Genomic DNA, 19147 nt, shown 5'->3' with positions numbered 1-19147 from the left:
CTCTCTCTCTCTGAAATAAATTTAAAAATAATAACATTTTAAAAAATAGTAACAGTCTGAATCCTGGTTTAAGTGCATTGCCTTGAACAAGTTATTTAATCTCCCTGCACTTGAGTCTTTTTTGCATTGAAGACCTTACAGAATCAGGTTCTTATAGATTAGAAATGGAGTACATAAAGCTCCTAGCTCACTGGACTGCTGTAACAATCACATACCCTTATTAAGAGCAGCAATTACAACTTATATAACCAGCGTTGATAGAGCTTTCAGTATTCTTAAACGTAACTATGTTGACCATAGCACACTGAAACCTAAATGTTTTCATCTTGGATGAAAATTTATAGGACTCATAGAAAGAATTTTTAAAGTATCTAGATTGGTTTGTCTTAAAGCTTATTATGGGTTCTGAAAGAGTATTAATTTTATTCTAAAATTAAGCTATAATTGCCCCAGAGTAAAAAAATGTAACAAATAGCATTAATCTCAGAAGAAGTTTTTCTGATAAAAACTAACTTTAAATCAAAGTAAATTGCCAATACTAAATTATGACATAATAACAACTCATTTAACTGGAAAGAAAATGGAAGATGTACGTTACCTCACCAAATCCAAAGTCCCACGATTGCTTAGAATGTAATTCTTCCAAAGAGATATCACCCCTAAGGATCATAAGTAAGGATGCTTTAAAACTGTACTTTATTCCTGCTGAAAATTATTGTTCTAAATCATGGTTCCCAAAGTTGGCTTCAGATCAGAATTGTACGGGAAGCTTTTAGAAAAACATTCATAAACTTCCAACTTCAAGAGCTTATTTATTATGTGTGGATCAAACCTGGTATTTTTAATTTAAAAAAGCACCCACCCCTCCACCCCTAGTGACCTGTAGCCATTTTGGGAACCGTGTTCTAAATCACTTTCATAAAGTACATTTTAAAATTCAAGACCTACCAAAGCTGTTTTTCATTCACAAGTTACTGAATATTTGGGGATTTGACAACAAAGTAGCTAACTTATTGATTATATTAAATAAGTTGTGAATCTACATTTTAATTTGTTGTGCCAATCCCATAAAAATAGCATCTATAAACACTTTTTATACATAGATATTTTAAACATTTCCATAAGAAAGTACTTTCAAAAAAATATGTTCTAGTTCACAACTTTCAATTACAAAGATCTGACTAAATCATAATTATTACCAAGAAAGTTTGGGCTATTCTGAAACTAGAAGTTTTGTTTAACTACCTGTAATAACTGTCCTATAAAATGTTAATATGCTTATGCCATTACAGTTGAATTCTATCACTCTCCTATTCTAATTCTATACTAACCAAGCAACCTTCCCATGGAGAGTTGAGTCTATGATTAGAAAATATGCTTACTATGCAAGTAAACAAACATTCCTATACATGCGACTACTCTATTTCTTACTATAAATTAATAAACTGACATTCTGGTGAACATATAAGTTTCTTGAACATGTAAGTCAGTATTCTCAAACCTAATTAATACTAAGATTCCAGATAAGATATTTCTGCACTAGCAAATATGAGCAACATACTCTCAAATGTGTGATACTACCAAGATTCTGATAGCTGAGAAGCCTTCTTGAGGCTGGTCTGCCCACCGTCAAAGAGCAATATGCCTATTCACTTTTTATCAGTTCAAACCCACAACACGCACTATACTAGATCTTGATTTATATTCTCCAGATTTACCTAAAACTTACATATGTTTCACTGGATATTTCTGGCTTTCATTCTGTGGTATCTTCTCTTGGTAATCACTTTCAAATTTTCCTTTAAAAATAAAAGTATGCATTGAATTCAAAACTTTAGCAGAGACAATTTGTTTTTTTAATTTGAAGCTTACATACCACAAAGAAGGAAATTACTGATCTAAAAAGTCATGTAATAGAATATGTTGGGCAGATGGAGGTAGGGCCTCTCCAAAATGGATGACCTAAGGCTAATAGGTAGGGTCACCCTTCCCCCAGATGTCACCCCGGATAAGTTCCTAAAACTCATCAAGTCACAAACAACTCGTGACCTATCGAGACCCGCCTAAAAGAAGAAAAACACCAGAATCAGTCAAAAACAAGAACATGGACCCTGCCTCACCTTATCACATAAAACCACGTCTCTAACCCCATTTTTTTTTTCTTAACTTGCACAGGTATAAAAAACACATACCCTTCCCCTCCTGGGTGCAACTTCCCTGACTCGGGCCTCCTCTTCACGGAAACTCGCCCAGGAGCGCTCCCCATTAAAGCACTCTGGAACCTACTGCCTGGCTCTGCTGTCTTTAATTTTCCCCGCCGATCATTAAAAAGAAAACCTAACAGAATGTTATTCTATCTATCTATGGAGATACACACACACACACACACACAGAAAACAACAAAAAAAACCTCAATAGATTATTATGTTTTCCATGTATAATACTCACCTTTTTTTTCAGAGCTGGCTACATAACAATCCTTTTCAAAAGATATACTAAGAATATTTCTTTCATTATTGTTGTACTCTTTTTGATACTTACTTGGCTGATACTTTTCTGGATAACTTGTTTTATTAAAAGTAGAATTACTAAAAGTCAATTCTGGATCTGTAAAAATACTTCTAATGCATCTATCAGTTGAATCATTTTTATCAGAACTTGTGATTGCAGAAGCATCTCCCATACTGTCACAATCACACTTGTCAAAGGTTTTCCTTATCCTCTGTTGATCTATGCTTAATAAATTGATGATATTTTCACTAATAAAAGAGTCATAATTCTCCGATATAAGGTGGGCTTTTGACTGGTTCACGTCTTCAAGAAAATGTGAAGCCTCTCTTCTATTTTCTCCCCAAATATGTTGTGCTGACTGTTTTTCAGTAATGAAGTCTGACTGTCTTTGCTCATCCATGCTTCCACATTCTTCACCCATAACTACAACAGATCTTCCAGTAAGGAAACTGCAATTGCCTGGACTTTGGAGTAAATAAAAACATATTTATCAAGAAAAACATAGAATATTTTCAATTAGAAACAAAATTTTAGAGAACACATTGAGTAGCTAAACTATGTTTTAATTTTTTTAATTTAAATAAATAATATTGCTTTGGGTAAAATTTGTCTAATGTACTCTTCTGGTGCCTTAGTGAGTATAAAAATAATCTACACTCGGGTCAGTATTTCAACATGAAAAATTAGTATGGGTTCAATTTACTGTTATATTAACAAAACAAAACATACCCAACCTATAGTTTATCTTCTATAATAAGATCTAATGAATAATCAAGATAATACTGTGTATAGCTACTGCTTTACTTAACCAGAGAAAAGATATTTAAAAATTGTGGAGAGAAAAATTATCCTGTTAAAACATAAAACCAAATAGTCATATGAGAATATTTTAACAGACTTTTTTTCAACCTAAAACTCTGACATTCTCAAGACAGAAAAATATAGATACAAAAAAGCCAATATATAAATTATATGAAAAGGTTAGACTATATAACTTTTTAAGTTCCTTTCTAATGCAGAAATCATAATTTTAATTTACGTTAAACTTGTACCAAATCTACACTATCATAGGACATAATTAGAAATCAAGATATTCCAAATTGTTGTCATTGACTATCAACAAATTTACTTGGGGTTGGGTTGTTCCAGAGATTAGAAGTACCAACGAAATTTAGAAAAGAAATATAAACTGACTGATTTCCAACTTTACTTTGTAAGTTATTTATTAAATACTAGCAAGCAAGTATACCTGCTGTTTTCCAAACACTATGCCATGTTATGGACATAGAGATGAAATAATTCAATTTGCTATTAAGCAGAGAGAAATGTTTTATTCATGAATGTTCACAGATCACGACCCTATACTGTTTGTCAACATAGATCTCATTGGTGTTTTGGGCTTTATAATGCTATTATGTTATACCAAAAGGCATAACCTATAGTATGTAATTATATACACTAACACCAGAGAAATTTTTGGTACTCTAAATAAGAAAATACATGTAAAGAAAGACTTATCTATGCACATTAATCAGATATTTAATGTATGTCTACTATGTGGTAGGAAGATAATATATCTTATATTCTAGTTAAGGAAAACAATAAATAATTAACCATTACTAAGTGCAAAGGATAAAAGAAATACAAAAATAAATTAAATAGATAATTACAGCACCTTTATAGATGCTACTAGATCATATGATGAAATAATAAGTTCTGTTCAAAATCCTCTATCAGATACCCTAGTCAGAAAAGTCCCTAGTAAGGAAGTGATAAGTGATAAACAAGTGAAAGACACAGAATGGTTAAAAATGTGAAGAAAGGAGTAAGCATACTCCAGAGGAATAGAATAGAATAGAATAGAATAGAATAGAATAGAATAGAATAGAATAGAATAGAATGGAATAGAATGGAATAGAAAGAATAGAATAGAATAGAATAGAATAGAATAGAATAGAATAGAATAGAATAGAATAGAATAGAATAATAAGCACAAACCCAAGATTTGCAGCATATCTGAGGAACAAGGGAAAAAAAAAGATCATGGGCCCCTGGGTGGCTCAGTCAGTTAAGCATCTGCCTTCAAGCTCAGGTCATGATCCCAGGGTTCTGGTTTTCCAGGTTTTCCCCCTCTCCCTCCCCCTATTTGTGCTTTCTCTCTCAAATAAATAAAATGAAAGAAAGAAAGAAAGAAAAGAAAGAAAGAAAGAAAGAAAGAAAGAAAGAAAGAAGAAAAGAAAGAAAGAAAAGAAAGAAAGAAAGAAAGAAAGAAGAAAGAAAAAAAGAAAGAAAGAAAGAAAAAAAGAAAGAAAGAAGAAAGAAAGAAAGAAAGAAAGAAAGAAAGAAAGAAAGAAAGAAAGAAAAGAATATAGCTTCAATAGAATTAGTGAAGAAAAATCTATAACCTAAGGCTTAAAAGGGCTCAGATCATATAGAACTTAATATTTTTATTCAAGTATAATTAATACAGTGTTATATTTCAGGTATAAAAATAATTCAGTAATTATATGCATTACTCAGTGCTCATGATGATAAGTGTACTCCTAGTCCCCTTCACCTATTTCACTCATCCCCCCACTCTCCTCTCCTCTGGTAACCACCAGTTTTGTTCACTAAATTTAAGTGTCTGAGTTTGTCTTTTTTTCCTTTGTTCATTTGTTTCTTAAATTCCACACGAGTGAAATTGTATGGTATTTGTCTTTCTCTGACTGACTTCTTTCACTTAGCATAATAATATCTGGATCCATCCATGTTGCTGCAAATGGCAAGATTTCATTCTTTTTATGGCTGAGTAATATTCTATTATATATTATATATATATATATATATTTCTTTATTCAGTTATCTATGGATGGACACTTAGGTTGCTTCCATAATTTATCTATTGTAAATACTGTAATAAACATAGGGATGCATATATCATTTTGAATGTGTTCTAATTTTCTTTGGATATCCCATAGTGGAACTACTCAAGTCATATGAATAGAGCATTACTTTTTAAAAGAACAGTAAGAAACACTGAAAGGTTCTAAATACAAAGTAAAATGACTTACTTTTTGCCTTGAAAAATATCAGTTTGGTTACTAGGTGGATATAAATTTCATAACCTTCAGGAATCCCTGGGTGGCTCAGCAGTTTAGCCTGCCTTCAGCCCAGGGCATGATTCTGGAGACCGGGGATTAAGTCCCACATCAGGCTCCCTGCACAGAGCCTGCTTCTCCTTCTGCCTATCTCTGCCCCTCTCTGTGTGTCTGTCATAAATTAATACATAAAATCTTAAAAAAAAAAACAAAAAAGAAGACTGAGTATGTTGAAGTAAATGCATGAAAAATACAAATAAAAGTAAAATAAAATTTACAGAGATGAAAAATATACTGAACAGATTTATGAGTAGTTGAGACATCAAAGAAGATACAACTAGTAAATTTGAAGATAAAGCAAATATAATCTATATAAGATAAAACAAAGAGAAAAAAATTATTGAAAGCACCAGTAAAGTGTGACACAGCTTCAAGTGGACTAATTTAATGTAATTTAAATCGCCAGAAAAGAAAAGTTAATCAGGAAAAGTGTTTTAAAAAAATTTTTTTTTAAGATTTTATTTATTTATTCATGAGAGACACAGAGAGAGAGGCAGAGACACGGGCAGAGGTAGAAGCAAGCTCCCTGCAAGAAGCCCGATATGGGACTCGATCCCTGGACCAGGATCATGCCCTGAGCCAAAAGCAGATGCTCAACCACTGAGCCATCCAGGCATCCCAAGTATTTTTAAAATTAATGGCTGAACTGTTCCCAAATTTGATAAAAACAGTAAGTCCACAGATTTAAGAAGCTCGACACTGCCAAAACACAAGAAATGGAAAGAAAATTAACATCCTAATCAATGGATAAAAATCTATGGTAGAAAGTCCATGATAATCCATGATAGAAAAATCTTTAAAAAACAGAGAAACAGTATCTATTAGATGTACAGATATTAAGATAAAAATGACAGCATATTTCTAGTTGGAAACAACACAAATCAAAGACATATGTAAAAAAGAATACAATAAAGACAAGTATACAAAACAAATGAATTAATCAGTAGTAGACCCATATTAGAAGAAATATTAAAAGAAAATCTTTAGAATTGAAGGAAAATGGCACTGATGGAAATCTAGATCTACACAAAATGATGAAGACCACCAAAAATAGTAAATTGTACTTAAAAATAAAAACTATGTTTTCTTACATTTTAACCCTCTTTGAAAAGAGCAATAATGTATTACTGGATCTATAACATATATAAATAAAATATAGGACTATAACAACACAAAGGCCAGAATGTAGAAACAAAAATATACTATTATGTTATTATACTATACGTCAAGTGCTATAACTTGAACATACCCTGTGATTAATTAAAATGTATACTATAAAGCAACAACTGGAAAACAAAACAACTTAACTAATAATCCAACAAAAGGGGTAAATTAGTCATTAAAAAACAAACAAACAAAATAAAGGCTGATATAGAGGAGGGCAGCCCCATGGCTTAGTGGTTTAGCGCTGCCTTCAGCCCACCCAGGGCGTGATCCTGGAGACCCGGGATCGAGTTCCACGTCAGGCTCCCTGCACGGAGCCTGCTTCTCCCTCTGCCTGTGTCTCTGCCTCTCTCTCTCTCTCTCTCTCTCTCTCTCTCTCTCTCTGTGTGTGTATGTGTGTGTGTGTCTCTAATAATAAATAAAATCTTTAAAAAATAAAAAATAAAAAAACAAAATAAAGGCTGATATAAAGGAAAAAGAAACATATGGAACAAAAAAAAAGAGAGAACAGACTTAAACCCAACCATATCAATTGTCATGTTAAATGTAAACCATATTCTTGACCACAGAATGGTCAAGTCTCAATAAATTTGAAAGGATTCAAACCATACAAAGGATGTTTCCTATCCACAATGGTATTTATTTAGAAAGATACAGGAATGCCTTAGAATTTCTAGGACCCAAGCAACAAATTTCTAAATAACTTGTGGATTGAAAAAGAAATTGAAAGAAAAATTAGGAAGACTTTCAACTGAATGAAAATTAAAACAAAACATCAAAATGTACAGGATGCAGCAAAAGGAGCAGCTAATGGACAATTTATAGCATGAAAACACCTATATTAGAAAAGAAAAATGACTTCAAATCAATGACCTCAGCTTTTACCCTAAGACAATGGAAAGAAAGTAAATTAAATTCAAAGGAATAGGCAAGAGGAAACAAAGAACAAAATTCAGTAAAATAAAAAATAAACATGTGAAACTAAAATATTTATCTTTAGGGAGAGGATAAACAAAATTGGTGAGTCTCTAAATAAGAATGATCGGCGGGGGTCAGGGGTGAGTAGAAAAATATATGTATGTCAATGTTCACTAAAGCATTATTTACAATAGCCAAGATATGGAACAATCTTACCATCCATCAATGACGAATGGATAAAAAAGATGTGCAGGGTGCGTGTATGTGTGTGTGTGTGTGTAACAAAATACTTCTAACTATAAAAAAGAATGAAATCTTGGCATTTGTGACAACATAGACAGAACTTGAGGGTATTGTGCTAAGTGAATTAAGCCAGAAAGAAAAAGAAAAATACCATATAAGTTTATTTATATGTAGAATCTTAAAAATAAAAAAAAGCCAAAAAAAAAAAAAAAAAACCTCATGGATACAAAGAACAAATTGCTGGCTGTCAGAGGGGAGGGAAGTTGAGGAGTGGGTGAAGTGGGTCAAGAGGTTAAAAAAAAAGTTCCAAAAAAAAAAGTTCCATATTTGAATATAGTCAAAAGTTCCATTATTGAATATAATCAATAATACTGTATTGCATACTTGAAAGTTGCTAGGAGTAAGTCTTAAAAGTTCTCACTACAAAAAATTTTTGTAACTTTGTATGGTGACAGATGGTAACTAATTTATTGTGATCATTTTACAATGTATACAAATATTTAATTACATTGTACCCCTGAAACTAGTATAATGTTATAGGCTAATTATACTTAACATTAATTTTTTGACCCACAACAGGTTAATATCTTTAATATATAACAAGCTCATACAAATTTATCAGACCCCAGTAGGTAAGAGCAAATAACACTGACAATCCACAAAAAAGAAAATACAACTGCTTAACATGGAAAGATGTTCAACTTTGCTAGAAAGCAAAGGAATGCAAACTGAAACACAATGCTATGATTCATTATCAGATCAGCAAATATTTAGCCAGAGGATAATACTCAGAGCTGGCAAGATGGTACAAGTGGGCACGTACATCCTTGCTGGCGGCAGTGTCAATGGATACAAACATTGCTGGAAACCAATCTGTCAATATGTAACAAGAAGCTCAAAGGTGCTAATATCAATTCAATAATTCCACCTCTGAGAATCTATCCTAAGGAAATCACTTGGCATTGGGGAAAAGCATTATGCACAAAGAAATTCTTCCATTTCTGATGGTGAGAAATTAGTAACGGCATGGGTGATCAACCACGGGCCCTACTGTCCGTCTACGCCGTGGAGGACACAGCCATTTCAAACTGAAATTAGTAATAACGTGATGGGGAAGTCCCCTGATATGAATGAAAACACCTACACAATATTGTATCGTTACAGAAGGTAGGATCACTGCTACATCGCAACAAAAAGAAGAAAAGCCATGACGGATGGAGGGAGAGCAGGAAGGTAGGGGCCTGGCAGGAGAGCCACCAAAATGTTCAAATTTCACTTTCTTACTTTCTATCTTATTTTCCCAAATTTCTATAACGTGTAGGTTTGCTCTGATAACGAAAAGACCCAGTACACTGTTACTTACTCACAGAAAGGAGTTAGTGATGTTGCAATGAGGAGCTACAGTCCCTCCCATCTCCTCCACTGCGGCTGCACAGTGCCAGCTGTCACCACACCCCAGGTTAGAACCCCGAGAGATGCCATGGGGGTGGTCAGCTCAGTCCACACAGCAGACCTGTCCTACACCCAATCCTCTCCCTGGGCTGGCAAGCTATGCTGTTGACCAACAGATGCTCTGCACTTCATTCTGCAGAGTCCTGTCTTGTCTGCAGCTCTAAGCCCCCATCTAATGTGTCCCAGGCACTGGGCATCTTAGTCTTTCTGCAAGGATCTCCTCCTCCTCCTCTTCCCACCCAAACTCCGTTGCTGGCGGTGGCCCCCGGGCGTGTCCTTTTACACACCCATAGGGCTCGCCCCCTTAAAGTAGCCTAAGTATGTGTCCAACTGTCCCTCACACTTCTCTCTCCTACGGACCATGCCGCCAGTTACACTTACATTTAAAACAATGATCAGGAAAAACAAGGGAGAAAACACATATTAGTAATGAGAGAAAAGACATCACTACAGATGTTAAAAATTTTAAATATGTAATAAAAGAATATTATGAATAACTTTAAGTAAGTTCTACATCAATAAAATAGATGCATTCCTTATATGATGAACTATCAAAGCTCAAAAAAAATGATCTGACTACCCCTGTAACTAGTTTAAAAAAAAAAAAAAAGGAAATTACAGTAAAAAAAAACCAAAAAAAAAAAAAAACTTTCCCACCAGAAAAGATTACATACCAAGTGGCTTAATGAACTCTATCAAATATTTAAGAAAGAAATTGTACCAATTTTACATAAACTCCTTCAGAAAATTACACAGGGGAGAATATTTCCCAACTCATTCTATGACATCGACATTAGGCTAAGAGCAAAACCAGAGGACAATATCACAAGAGACATAGATAATAATATCCCTCATGAAGATTAACGCAAAATTCCTAACAAAATTTTGGCACATCAAACTCAAGAATGCATAACAAGGAGAGCACATTGTAATCAAGTGGGGTTTATCTCCAGAATGCAGGGCTCATTAAACATTTAAAAATTAATTAACATGGGGCAATGTGGAATGATGTGTGGAAGTCTGGCAAATAAATCCTGTTCCCCAAAAGTAGTGACAGAAGCAGATAACACTTGCAAAAACAATCATTTCAATCTGGAGAGTAACAAAGGCATCAAAGGTGCCTTTCTCAATAAACTGAGAAGCAGTACTTCAAGAAAAACTACTAAACCTCATTAGTAGGAACAGTGGGAGTCTGTGGAGTTTTAGCCTTGGGAAGCTACCTTCCTCCTATCACTACTCCATGGCTGGTAGCTCTACCAAGGCTCAGTAGTCTAGAAGTCAAACAGGGAAGCCCCCATGCCTAGGAATTCATCAAAAAGAATCATTATCTTGGTGGCAAACGATCAGAAAACTAACACTGCAGCTAACTGGGGCTGCAATATTTGAAGGAAAAAATAAATAAAAATCCAGAAATTTCATAGAGAGATCCAGGAAACAAATAGGCATAATGAGCTCTAATAAACTGTAAGATGTCCCACCCCAGTAGTATGAAAGGCTGCACATGTTTAAGTCTCTATACACAGTCAGGAGAGGGCCTCAGGTATCTACTCATCCCTGCCTGAATGTGAGGTCTTGCACACAGGGAGAAGCCTTATTGGCTCAAGATGTTTAAACACAACCTCCAAGTATTCATTGGCCTCTAAGCATTGGTTAGAGGGAAACCTATAGTTGTAAATGCCCATATTAAACAAGAAAATATCAAATCAATAAATTAAGGTTACATTTTAAGAATCTACCAAAAGGGGGGGGGGGCAAACTAAACTTAAAGCAAGACAGAAGAAGGAAATTATGAAGGAAATTATGAACTTTAAGGCAAAAAAAAAAATCAATGAAATGGAAAACAAAAATAATAGAAAAAACTGATAAAATCCAAAACTTAGTTCTTTAAAAATATCAATAAAATTAGCAAATCTTTAGCTATCCCGACCAAGAAAGAAAGGAGCAAAGATACAGATCTGGAATTAAAGAAGAGAAATCATTACTGACTCTACAGAAATTAAAAAGTTTTCAAGAAAAAAATAAATTAAAAATAAATAAAAATAAAAAGTTTTCAAGGAAATACTATAAACAAGTTCATGTTATCAAATCACACAACTTAGATGAAATGGATAAATTCCTAGAAAAACATACATTTCTACAATTGACTCAAGAAATTAGAAAATCTGAACAGATATTTTAAAAAATTACTAGTTAAATCTTCACAGAAAGAAAAGCCCAGATGCAAAAACATTTAAAGAAAAACCATATTTATTCTCCACAAATTCTTCCATTAAATAGAAAAAGACATACTTTCCAATTTATTCTGTAAGATGAGCACCAAAGCCAAAGACATTACAAGAAAAAAAAAACAATTTTCATGAATAGACATAAAATTCATCAACAAAATAATAACAAAAAATAATCCCATGATATATGAAGAGAATTATATACCATGACCAAGCAGCTTATATCCCAAGAACCTAAGGTGGTTTAGTATTTGAAAATAAAGAAATATAGGATATATTAATAAAGAGAAAAAACTACATGATAATCTCAAGGGACACAAAAAAAAAATCTGACAAAATCCATGATTAAAACTTTCAATGAACTAGGAATAGAAGGAAATTTCCTGAACGTGATAAAGGGCACCTATAAAAAACCTACTGCTAACATCATAATAGTGAAAGGCTAAATGCTTTAAGACTAGGACCAATGCAAGCATGCTCACTCTTGCCTGTCTGGTTGCTATTCAACACTGTGCTAGAGGTTCTAGTCACTGTAGCTGGCAAGAAAGTGAAGTAAAAGGCATCCTCACTAAAAAAAGAGAGGTAAAAATACCTCTATTTATGGACAGCATAATCCAGTATGGTTAAAAAAAAATCCCTAAAGAATCCATAAAACCACTAGTAGAACTCACAATAAGTTCAGCAAGGTCATAGGAGACAAGACCAATTTAAAAAAAACAAAACTGTATTTCTAAATGTTAGCAATGAACAACACAAAAATGAAATTAAGAAAATAATAAATACCATTCACAACAGCATATAAAGAATAAGATACTTAGGAATAAATTTAGCCAAGGAAGCACAAGGCTTATTTATTGAAAGACCATACACTATACTAAGAGAAGTTTAAGAAGATTAAATACAATGAAATATTGTTCAGCCATAAAAAAAGGAACAAAATCATGCCATTTGTTACAATATGGATGACTATGGATGCCATTATGCTAAGTGAAATAAGTCAGATACAGAAAGACAAATACCATACAACCTCACCTATATGTGGAATCTAAAAAGTCACATTCTAAGAAGCAAGGAGTAGAACTCCAGAAGTTAGGAAATGGCAGAAATGGGGAAACACTAGTCAAAGAGTACAAACTTCCAGTTTTAAGACAAATAAGTTATAGAGATCTAATATATAACATAGTGACTATAATGAATACTACAAGTGTGAAATTTGTTAATACAGAATCTCTAAAGTAGACTTACCACATACACATACAAAGGTAATTATAAGGTGATGAATATGCTAGTTAGCTTGACTGCGGTAATCACTTCACAATATATACATATATCAAATCATCATGTTGAATATCTTAAATACAATATATCTGTATTTATTTGTATCTATATTTGATTTATTTATACCTTAATAAATCTGGGGGGAGGGTACATTTCAAATATACTAGAAAGTTTTCTCACACTCCCCCAAGTGTATAGCTCCCAACAGTAACCACCAGTCTGACTGCTGTCAGCATACATTAATCAAGCCTGTCTTGGAATTTCATATAAATGGAATTATTCAGTGGTCTTCTTTTGGTATGGAGACTCATCCATACTGTTGCTTGCTATTGCATGTATCAGCATTTAATTCTTTTTCATTACCGTGTGGTTATTCCACTGTATGAATATAATATTCTATTTTTTGTTATAGTTGAAATACAGTGTTTCATTAGTTGCAGGCGTACATATAATTATTCTTAATGAACATCTGGGTAGTTCAGATATGGTACTATTTTGAAGGAAGCTGCTGTGACATTTGAAAAAAATAATCGGAGAAACATTTCATTCTCATGGATTGGAAGAATCACTAATGTTAAGATGGCAATTTTCCCCAAATTGAGCTAAAGATTTGATACAATCTCTAACAAAATCCAAGTAGACTTTCTCTTTTTTTCCAGACACTGACAGGCTGATCTTAAAATTTATATGTAAGTGCAAAGGCCTAAGAACCAAAACATTCTGGAAAAGGAAGAACAAACTGAAGAACTAATACAGTTCCAAATTTCAAAACTTATAATAAAGCTGTAATAATCAAGACAGTATGGCACTAATATAAAGGTAGACATGACTTATCAGCAGAATAGAATTGAGATTACAGATGGAAAAAAATTACATTTTTTGTCAACTGATTTTCAACAAAGGTGCCAAAGCAATTCAGTGGGGAAAAATATTCTTTCATTTCCACAAATGTGGAATAGTGAATTTTGACCCTCACCTCACCTCATACATGAAAATTAACTCAAAATGGATAATAGACTTAAATGTAATATATAAAACTACAAGACAGAAGAAAACTAGAGATCTTCATGACCCTGGTTTAGGCAAAGATTAGCTCTAATACCACATGCATGATTCATAAATGAAACAGTTAATAAACTGAATTTTATCAAAATCAAAACCTTTTTTACTTCAAAAAGAAAATTATAAAAATAAAAGGACAGGCATTTCACCAAGAATGTACAAATGGTTAATAAGCACATGAAAAGATGCCAACATCATTAGTCATGAGAGAAATGCAAAATTAAAACCACACTGAGGTATAGACATCCCAGCTTTTCAGAAGCTTACATTATGCCACTTCCCTTTTATAAAAAGACCTACATTAGTATGTTTTTGCTAACCAAAGAAAATCTAAAGATTTTCACTTTTACAAAAAAAAAAAAAAAAGGTGAAAAGCAGAAATAATTGTCGGTGAAGGGGCAGCATGCATATCACACTGAGTGGCAAGGGTGGCCATTGCAAGCTCCTTCTCCAGGAACTACATTCAGTATCTCAGCATCAAGCTAGTGCAGCTCTGAACTCTGTGAGCATCTGTGCTTTATCTCAATTTATTTTGTGCATCCATTTGCAAGATATGTCCTAAAGTATCAGAAAAGCCGCAGGGAGATTATTTTTTGGGTCTGGGAAGACTCAGAAAATTTTCCACTTAAATTAATCATAATTGCTTCTTTGCTTTACAATAACATTTCAGCTTGTGAAAGGTTTAACAGGAATGTTCTACTTTCAGGGGTACCTGGGTGACTCAGGTGGTTAAGTGTCTGCCTTCAGCTCACATCATCATCCCAGTGTCCTGAGATCCTGCCAAGCATCAGGCTCCCTGCTCAGCCAGGAGCCTGCTACTCCCTCTCCCTCTGCTGTTCTCCCTGCTTGAGGGCTCAGAATCTCTCTCTCTCTCTCTCTATATATATATATATATATATATATATCAAATAAATAAATAAAATCTTTAAAAAAAAAAAGGAATGTTCTACTTTCAGATAGAGGGGGAACTCTCTATTACCACTGACTAAATCTGAGAGCATAGACTGTACCAAACACTGTCAAGATTGTGTTGCAACTGAACTCTCACACATTGGTGACAGGAATGTAAAATGATATAAACCACTCTGGAAAACGCTTTACCAATGTCTTTAGAAGTTACACATACACCAGTCATATGACCTAATCATTCCACTTATATTTACCCAAGAGAAATGAAAGCATATGTCCAAAGATCTCTCTGCGAACTTTCATAGCAGCTTTATTTGGAATAATCAAAACTATAGGAAAAAAACCAAATGCGTATCAACAGAAATGTGCTATTTCCATACAATGGAATACTGCTCAGCAATAAAAAGGAATGAACTATCAATACACACAACACACAACGTAGATCTCAAAATATTTATACTGAGTGAAAGAAGCTAGACCAAAGAGAGAACATAATTATATGATGCCATTTACATAAAGCTCTAGAAAAATACAGGCTAATCAACAGTGACAGAAAGCAGATCAGCAGTTGCCTTGAGATGAAAGTAAGGGATGTGAAGTAGCCAGAGGAAGAGATTACAAAGATGACCAAAGAAAATACTAGTGATGATAAATATGTTCATTGTATTTGACACCAGTCAAAACTTCTCAATGTGCACACTTTAGATAAATTCAGTTTGTCGCATGTTGATTATACATTAATAGAGCTGAACTCAGGACATAAAGAGAAAACAACAAAAGAACCTGTTGTTAGGTAGTTATTACAGTTCTCCAGGCAAGAGGTAGTAGTGGCTTAGACTGGGATGGAACCTATAGAGGTGGAAATGTGACTAGATAACTTTAAAGTTTATTAGAATACACAATTGTCAAACTTTGTTGATGAAACAGATATTGGGAGTTGAAGGAAAGGAAGCAGTCAAGGACAACTTTTATTTTGGTGTAAGCAACTGAGCAAATAGTAGTGTCATTAACTAAAATGAGGAAGACTGGGGTAGGATTACAGAGAGTCAAGTTTCTCACCATGATTACTAAGAGTGATTCAAACTGGTTTTACAAGTTAAATGGATTTTAAAACAATGAACTGGGATTTACATACAGATAGAAAATAAAAGTGGGGCACTGATCAACTACCGTAAGAAAAATAAATTAATATGTTTATGATACAGAAAATGAACTAGTTATTCATGGACATTATAAAACAAATGCAAAGCACTTTGGCTCAAAATATTTTTTTCAACATATTTTTTAAATATATTAATGAAAGGCAGATGTACACATTAGAAAATAATTACTTAAAATTATTTTAATTAAATGCTACATTTGACTTTTATTTTTCTCCAGAAGTATTACTTAGATTTGTCTATATTAAAAAAATTTTTTTTCATTAATATTGAATTAACAACTCAAAGAAAGAAAGCTGGAGCTTCCTTATTTCCTTCAAAAATCTTTGCTTACCTGTTTAATCTTTCAAATAATGACCCATACTGTGCTGTTTTATATGATGGACTGAGAACATCTTGATTTTCATTTAATTTGGAGACCAAGGAATTAGAATAATTAACTTTACTAAGCTGAAAAAGAAAAAAAGAACCTGCCAAAATGGTAAAGGTATATGGATTTAAATTACATACCATAAAATGCCATCTAAGTGGATATCTATATGCAAAAAAAAAATAAATTTACTAGCTTAAAAGAAAGTAATTGTCTTTATTGAAAACAAAACAAATATGCTAACAGTGAAAGCAAGATCAGTATTTAAATGATTGTTAAAATAACAGAACTGATACTATGATTGATACCATTTCCTCAGAGCTTAAAAATATATTTATACATATAAATATATATAAATACCCAGGACACCTGGATCTTGAGCAAATGATCTCTGACAGAAAATAATTTTCCCCCAAAAAACAGTTGTATTTATCTCAGTTTTATCCATTTACTGAGTAATTTTAGAACACTCTTTTAATCTTTCCAAATATCAATTATCACTGAGTGCAAAATGGGGAACCTATGGAAAGACTTGTGGAAAACAGATGAGGTAATCCATTTCTTAATTTGTAAGGAACCACATAAAACGTAAGATATTATAGTGGCCCAACACTAATCTATCCAGTAATAATAATTTATATCTGTAGCATATTCTATTTATTAGCCATGAAACAGAAATGAGAAGTCCAAAGACAATCAATGACACAAAGTTGGAAAAAAAGAAAGGAAGACAGAAAGAGATACTGAAAGTCTTAGAAAAAAGGGAGAGAGTCTAAAGTCAGGGAGAGCTGGAAATAAAGTATGGTAATACACTTCTTATCAGGCACAGAGAACAGTGACAGAGGTGTAGAGACAAAGTCATCCCGTGAAGTGACAAATCATAAGAGAAGAGAATACTCACTCAGCATATGCTGAGTGAAGTAAGTCAATCGGAAAAGGACAATCATATGGTTTCACTCATGCAGGGAATATAAAATATAGTGAAAAGGATTATAGGAGAAAGGAGAGAAAATGAGTGGGAAAAATTTGAGAGGGTGACGAAACATGTAAGACTCCTAAATCTGGGAAAGGAACGAAGTAGAAGGGGAGGTGGGCGGGGGGATGGGGTGACAGGCACTGAGGGGGGCACTTGATGGGATGAGCACTGGGTGTTATACTACATGATGGCAAATCGAACTCCAATAAAATATATAATACTATATGTTGGCTCAATACTACTTCTCTAGGGATCAGTGAGCCGCAGCCCACCTTTTCTTCTAACCTGTTTTTTCAACTCATTCTCTTTTATAGTTTCATTTTAATTTTCACTTTTCTTGAAATCCCTCCAAATGAGCAATTAACACTTCTCTAATACTTCATAATGTGACACTATGCCTTCGACAGGTACTTTCACCTCTCTTTTTAATTTTCTCTTCTGTGTATTAAGTATAACATTATTTACCCCTCCAAAGATAATCAATCACTATCCTGCAGTCAAAAATAGGAGATTATTTAAGTTACAGAGATTACAGAGTTACATTCTCTATCCTATAAACTACCTAATAGGATTAAAATTCTGATCTTATAAAATACAAACTGAATAACAAATGTCTATCATTGTATCATTCCAAAGTTAATGGGTCCTTAAATTAATATGGCTAACATCTATCACTAGAATATACTTTATCGTCTCTGTAAAATAGAAAATATACTTTAATACTTAATAATATTGAATTATATCAATATCATTATATATTATATATAATGTACCATCTGTAACTATAACTTATAAAATTACAATTATAAATTATAATCATTTATAAATGACAAATACATAAGTATGGCATAAAACCAATGCATACTAAAATGGGAGAAATTCAAAACTATTCCCATTAATAAGACATCATGATTATATAACCATTTTCCCCACTACCATTATATATTAGTACAATAATCATAAATTTATTTTTAACTCTATATAATCTAATAAAATGACTATTTTTTATAGTCTATGGTAGATTTCAGAATTTTAAAATCTGGATGTTTTTGGATTTTTAACTTTAGAGAATACAATGACTAAACAATATTTTAGCCATACATATCTCTATCTATACAAACATATTTGTATAGTTTTATCAAATGCATATAACCAGTTATCATCTGTCAAATCATAAGAAGAATCAAGCCACCACAACTCATACTTTTTTTTTTAATTTTTATTTATTTATGATAGTCAGAGAGAGAGAGAGAGAGAGAGGCACAGAGACATAGGCAGAGGGAGAAGCAGGCTCCATGCACCGGGAGCCCGACGTGGGATTCGATCCCGGGTCTCCAGGATCGCGCCCTGGGCCAAAGGCAGGCGCCAAACCGCTGCGCCACCCAGGGATCCCTCACAACTCATACTTTAATGGACTACCATGACGTAATGGAAATTATACACTACTATACACAGGAACCTTTCCGTATCATGCCTCCTGGGCTACCATGACATCACCAACTAGTTATTTACTGTGATTATATCATTAATTATAACATAAACACACTGAACTATTTTCAATTTCACTATCAGTAATTTTACAAAAGGATGATGATTTCAAAGACATTTAAAGAACATCCCATATAAATAATAGTGAAAGGGAATATAAGGGAAGGGAGAAGAAATGTGTGGGAAATATCAGAAAGGGAGACAGAACATAAAGACTCCTAACTCTGGGAAACGAACTAGGGGTGGTGGAA

At 33.3% G+C, this 19147-nt stretch overlaps 1 protein-coding gene across 1 annotated transcript in view; it reads right to left on the bottom strand.

Annotated features, from left to right (window-relative positions):
• Window positions 1-19147, bottom strand: part of CUNH12orf40 (chromosome unknown C12orf40 homolog) — a 58067-nt gene that overhangs the window by 21723 nt on the left and 17197 nt on the right. Inside the window, exons 7-10 of the mRNA XM_055318523.1 lie at window positions 16397-16512; window positions 2542-2975; window positions 1730-1799; window positions 599-659 (exon numbers count right to left, since the gene is read on the bottom strand). Coding sequence (XP_055174498.1) covers window positions 599-659; window positions 1730-1799; window positions 2542-2975; window positions 16397-16512 — 681 coding nt within the window. The remainder of the gene's footprint in view (window positions 1-598; window positions 660-1729; window positions 1800-2541; window positions 2976-16396; window positions 16513-19147) is intronic.

Source organism: Nyctereutes procyonoides, unplaced genomic scaffold (genome assembly GCF_905146905.1).
Source record: "Nyctereutes procyonoides isolate TBG_1078 unplaced genomic scaffold, NYPRO_anot_genome, whole genome shotgun sequence".
NCBI lineage: Eukaryota > Metazoa > Chordata > Mammalia > Carnivora > Canidae > Nyctereutes > Nyctereutes procyonoides.
Note: the sequence above shows the minus strand (reverse complement) of the source record. Positions and strands in the feature narration are given on the sequence as shown.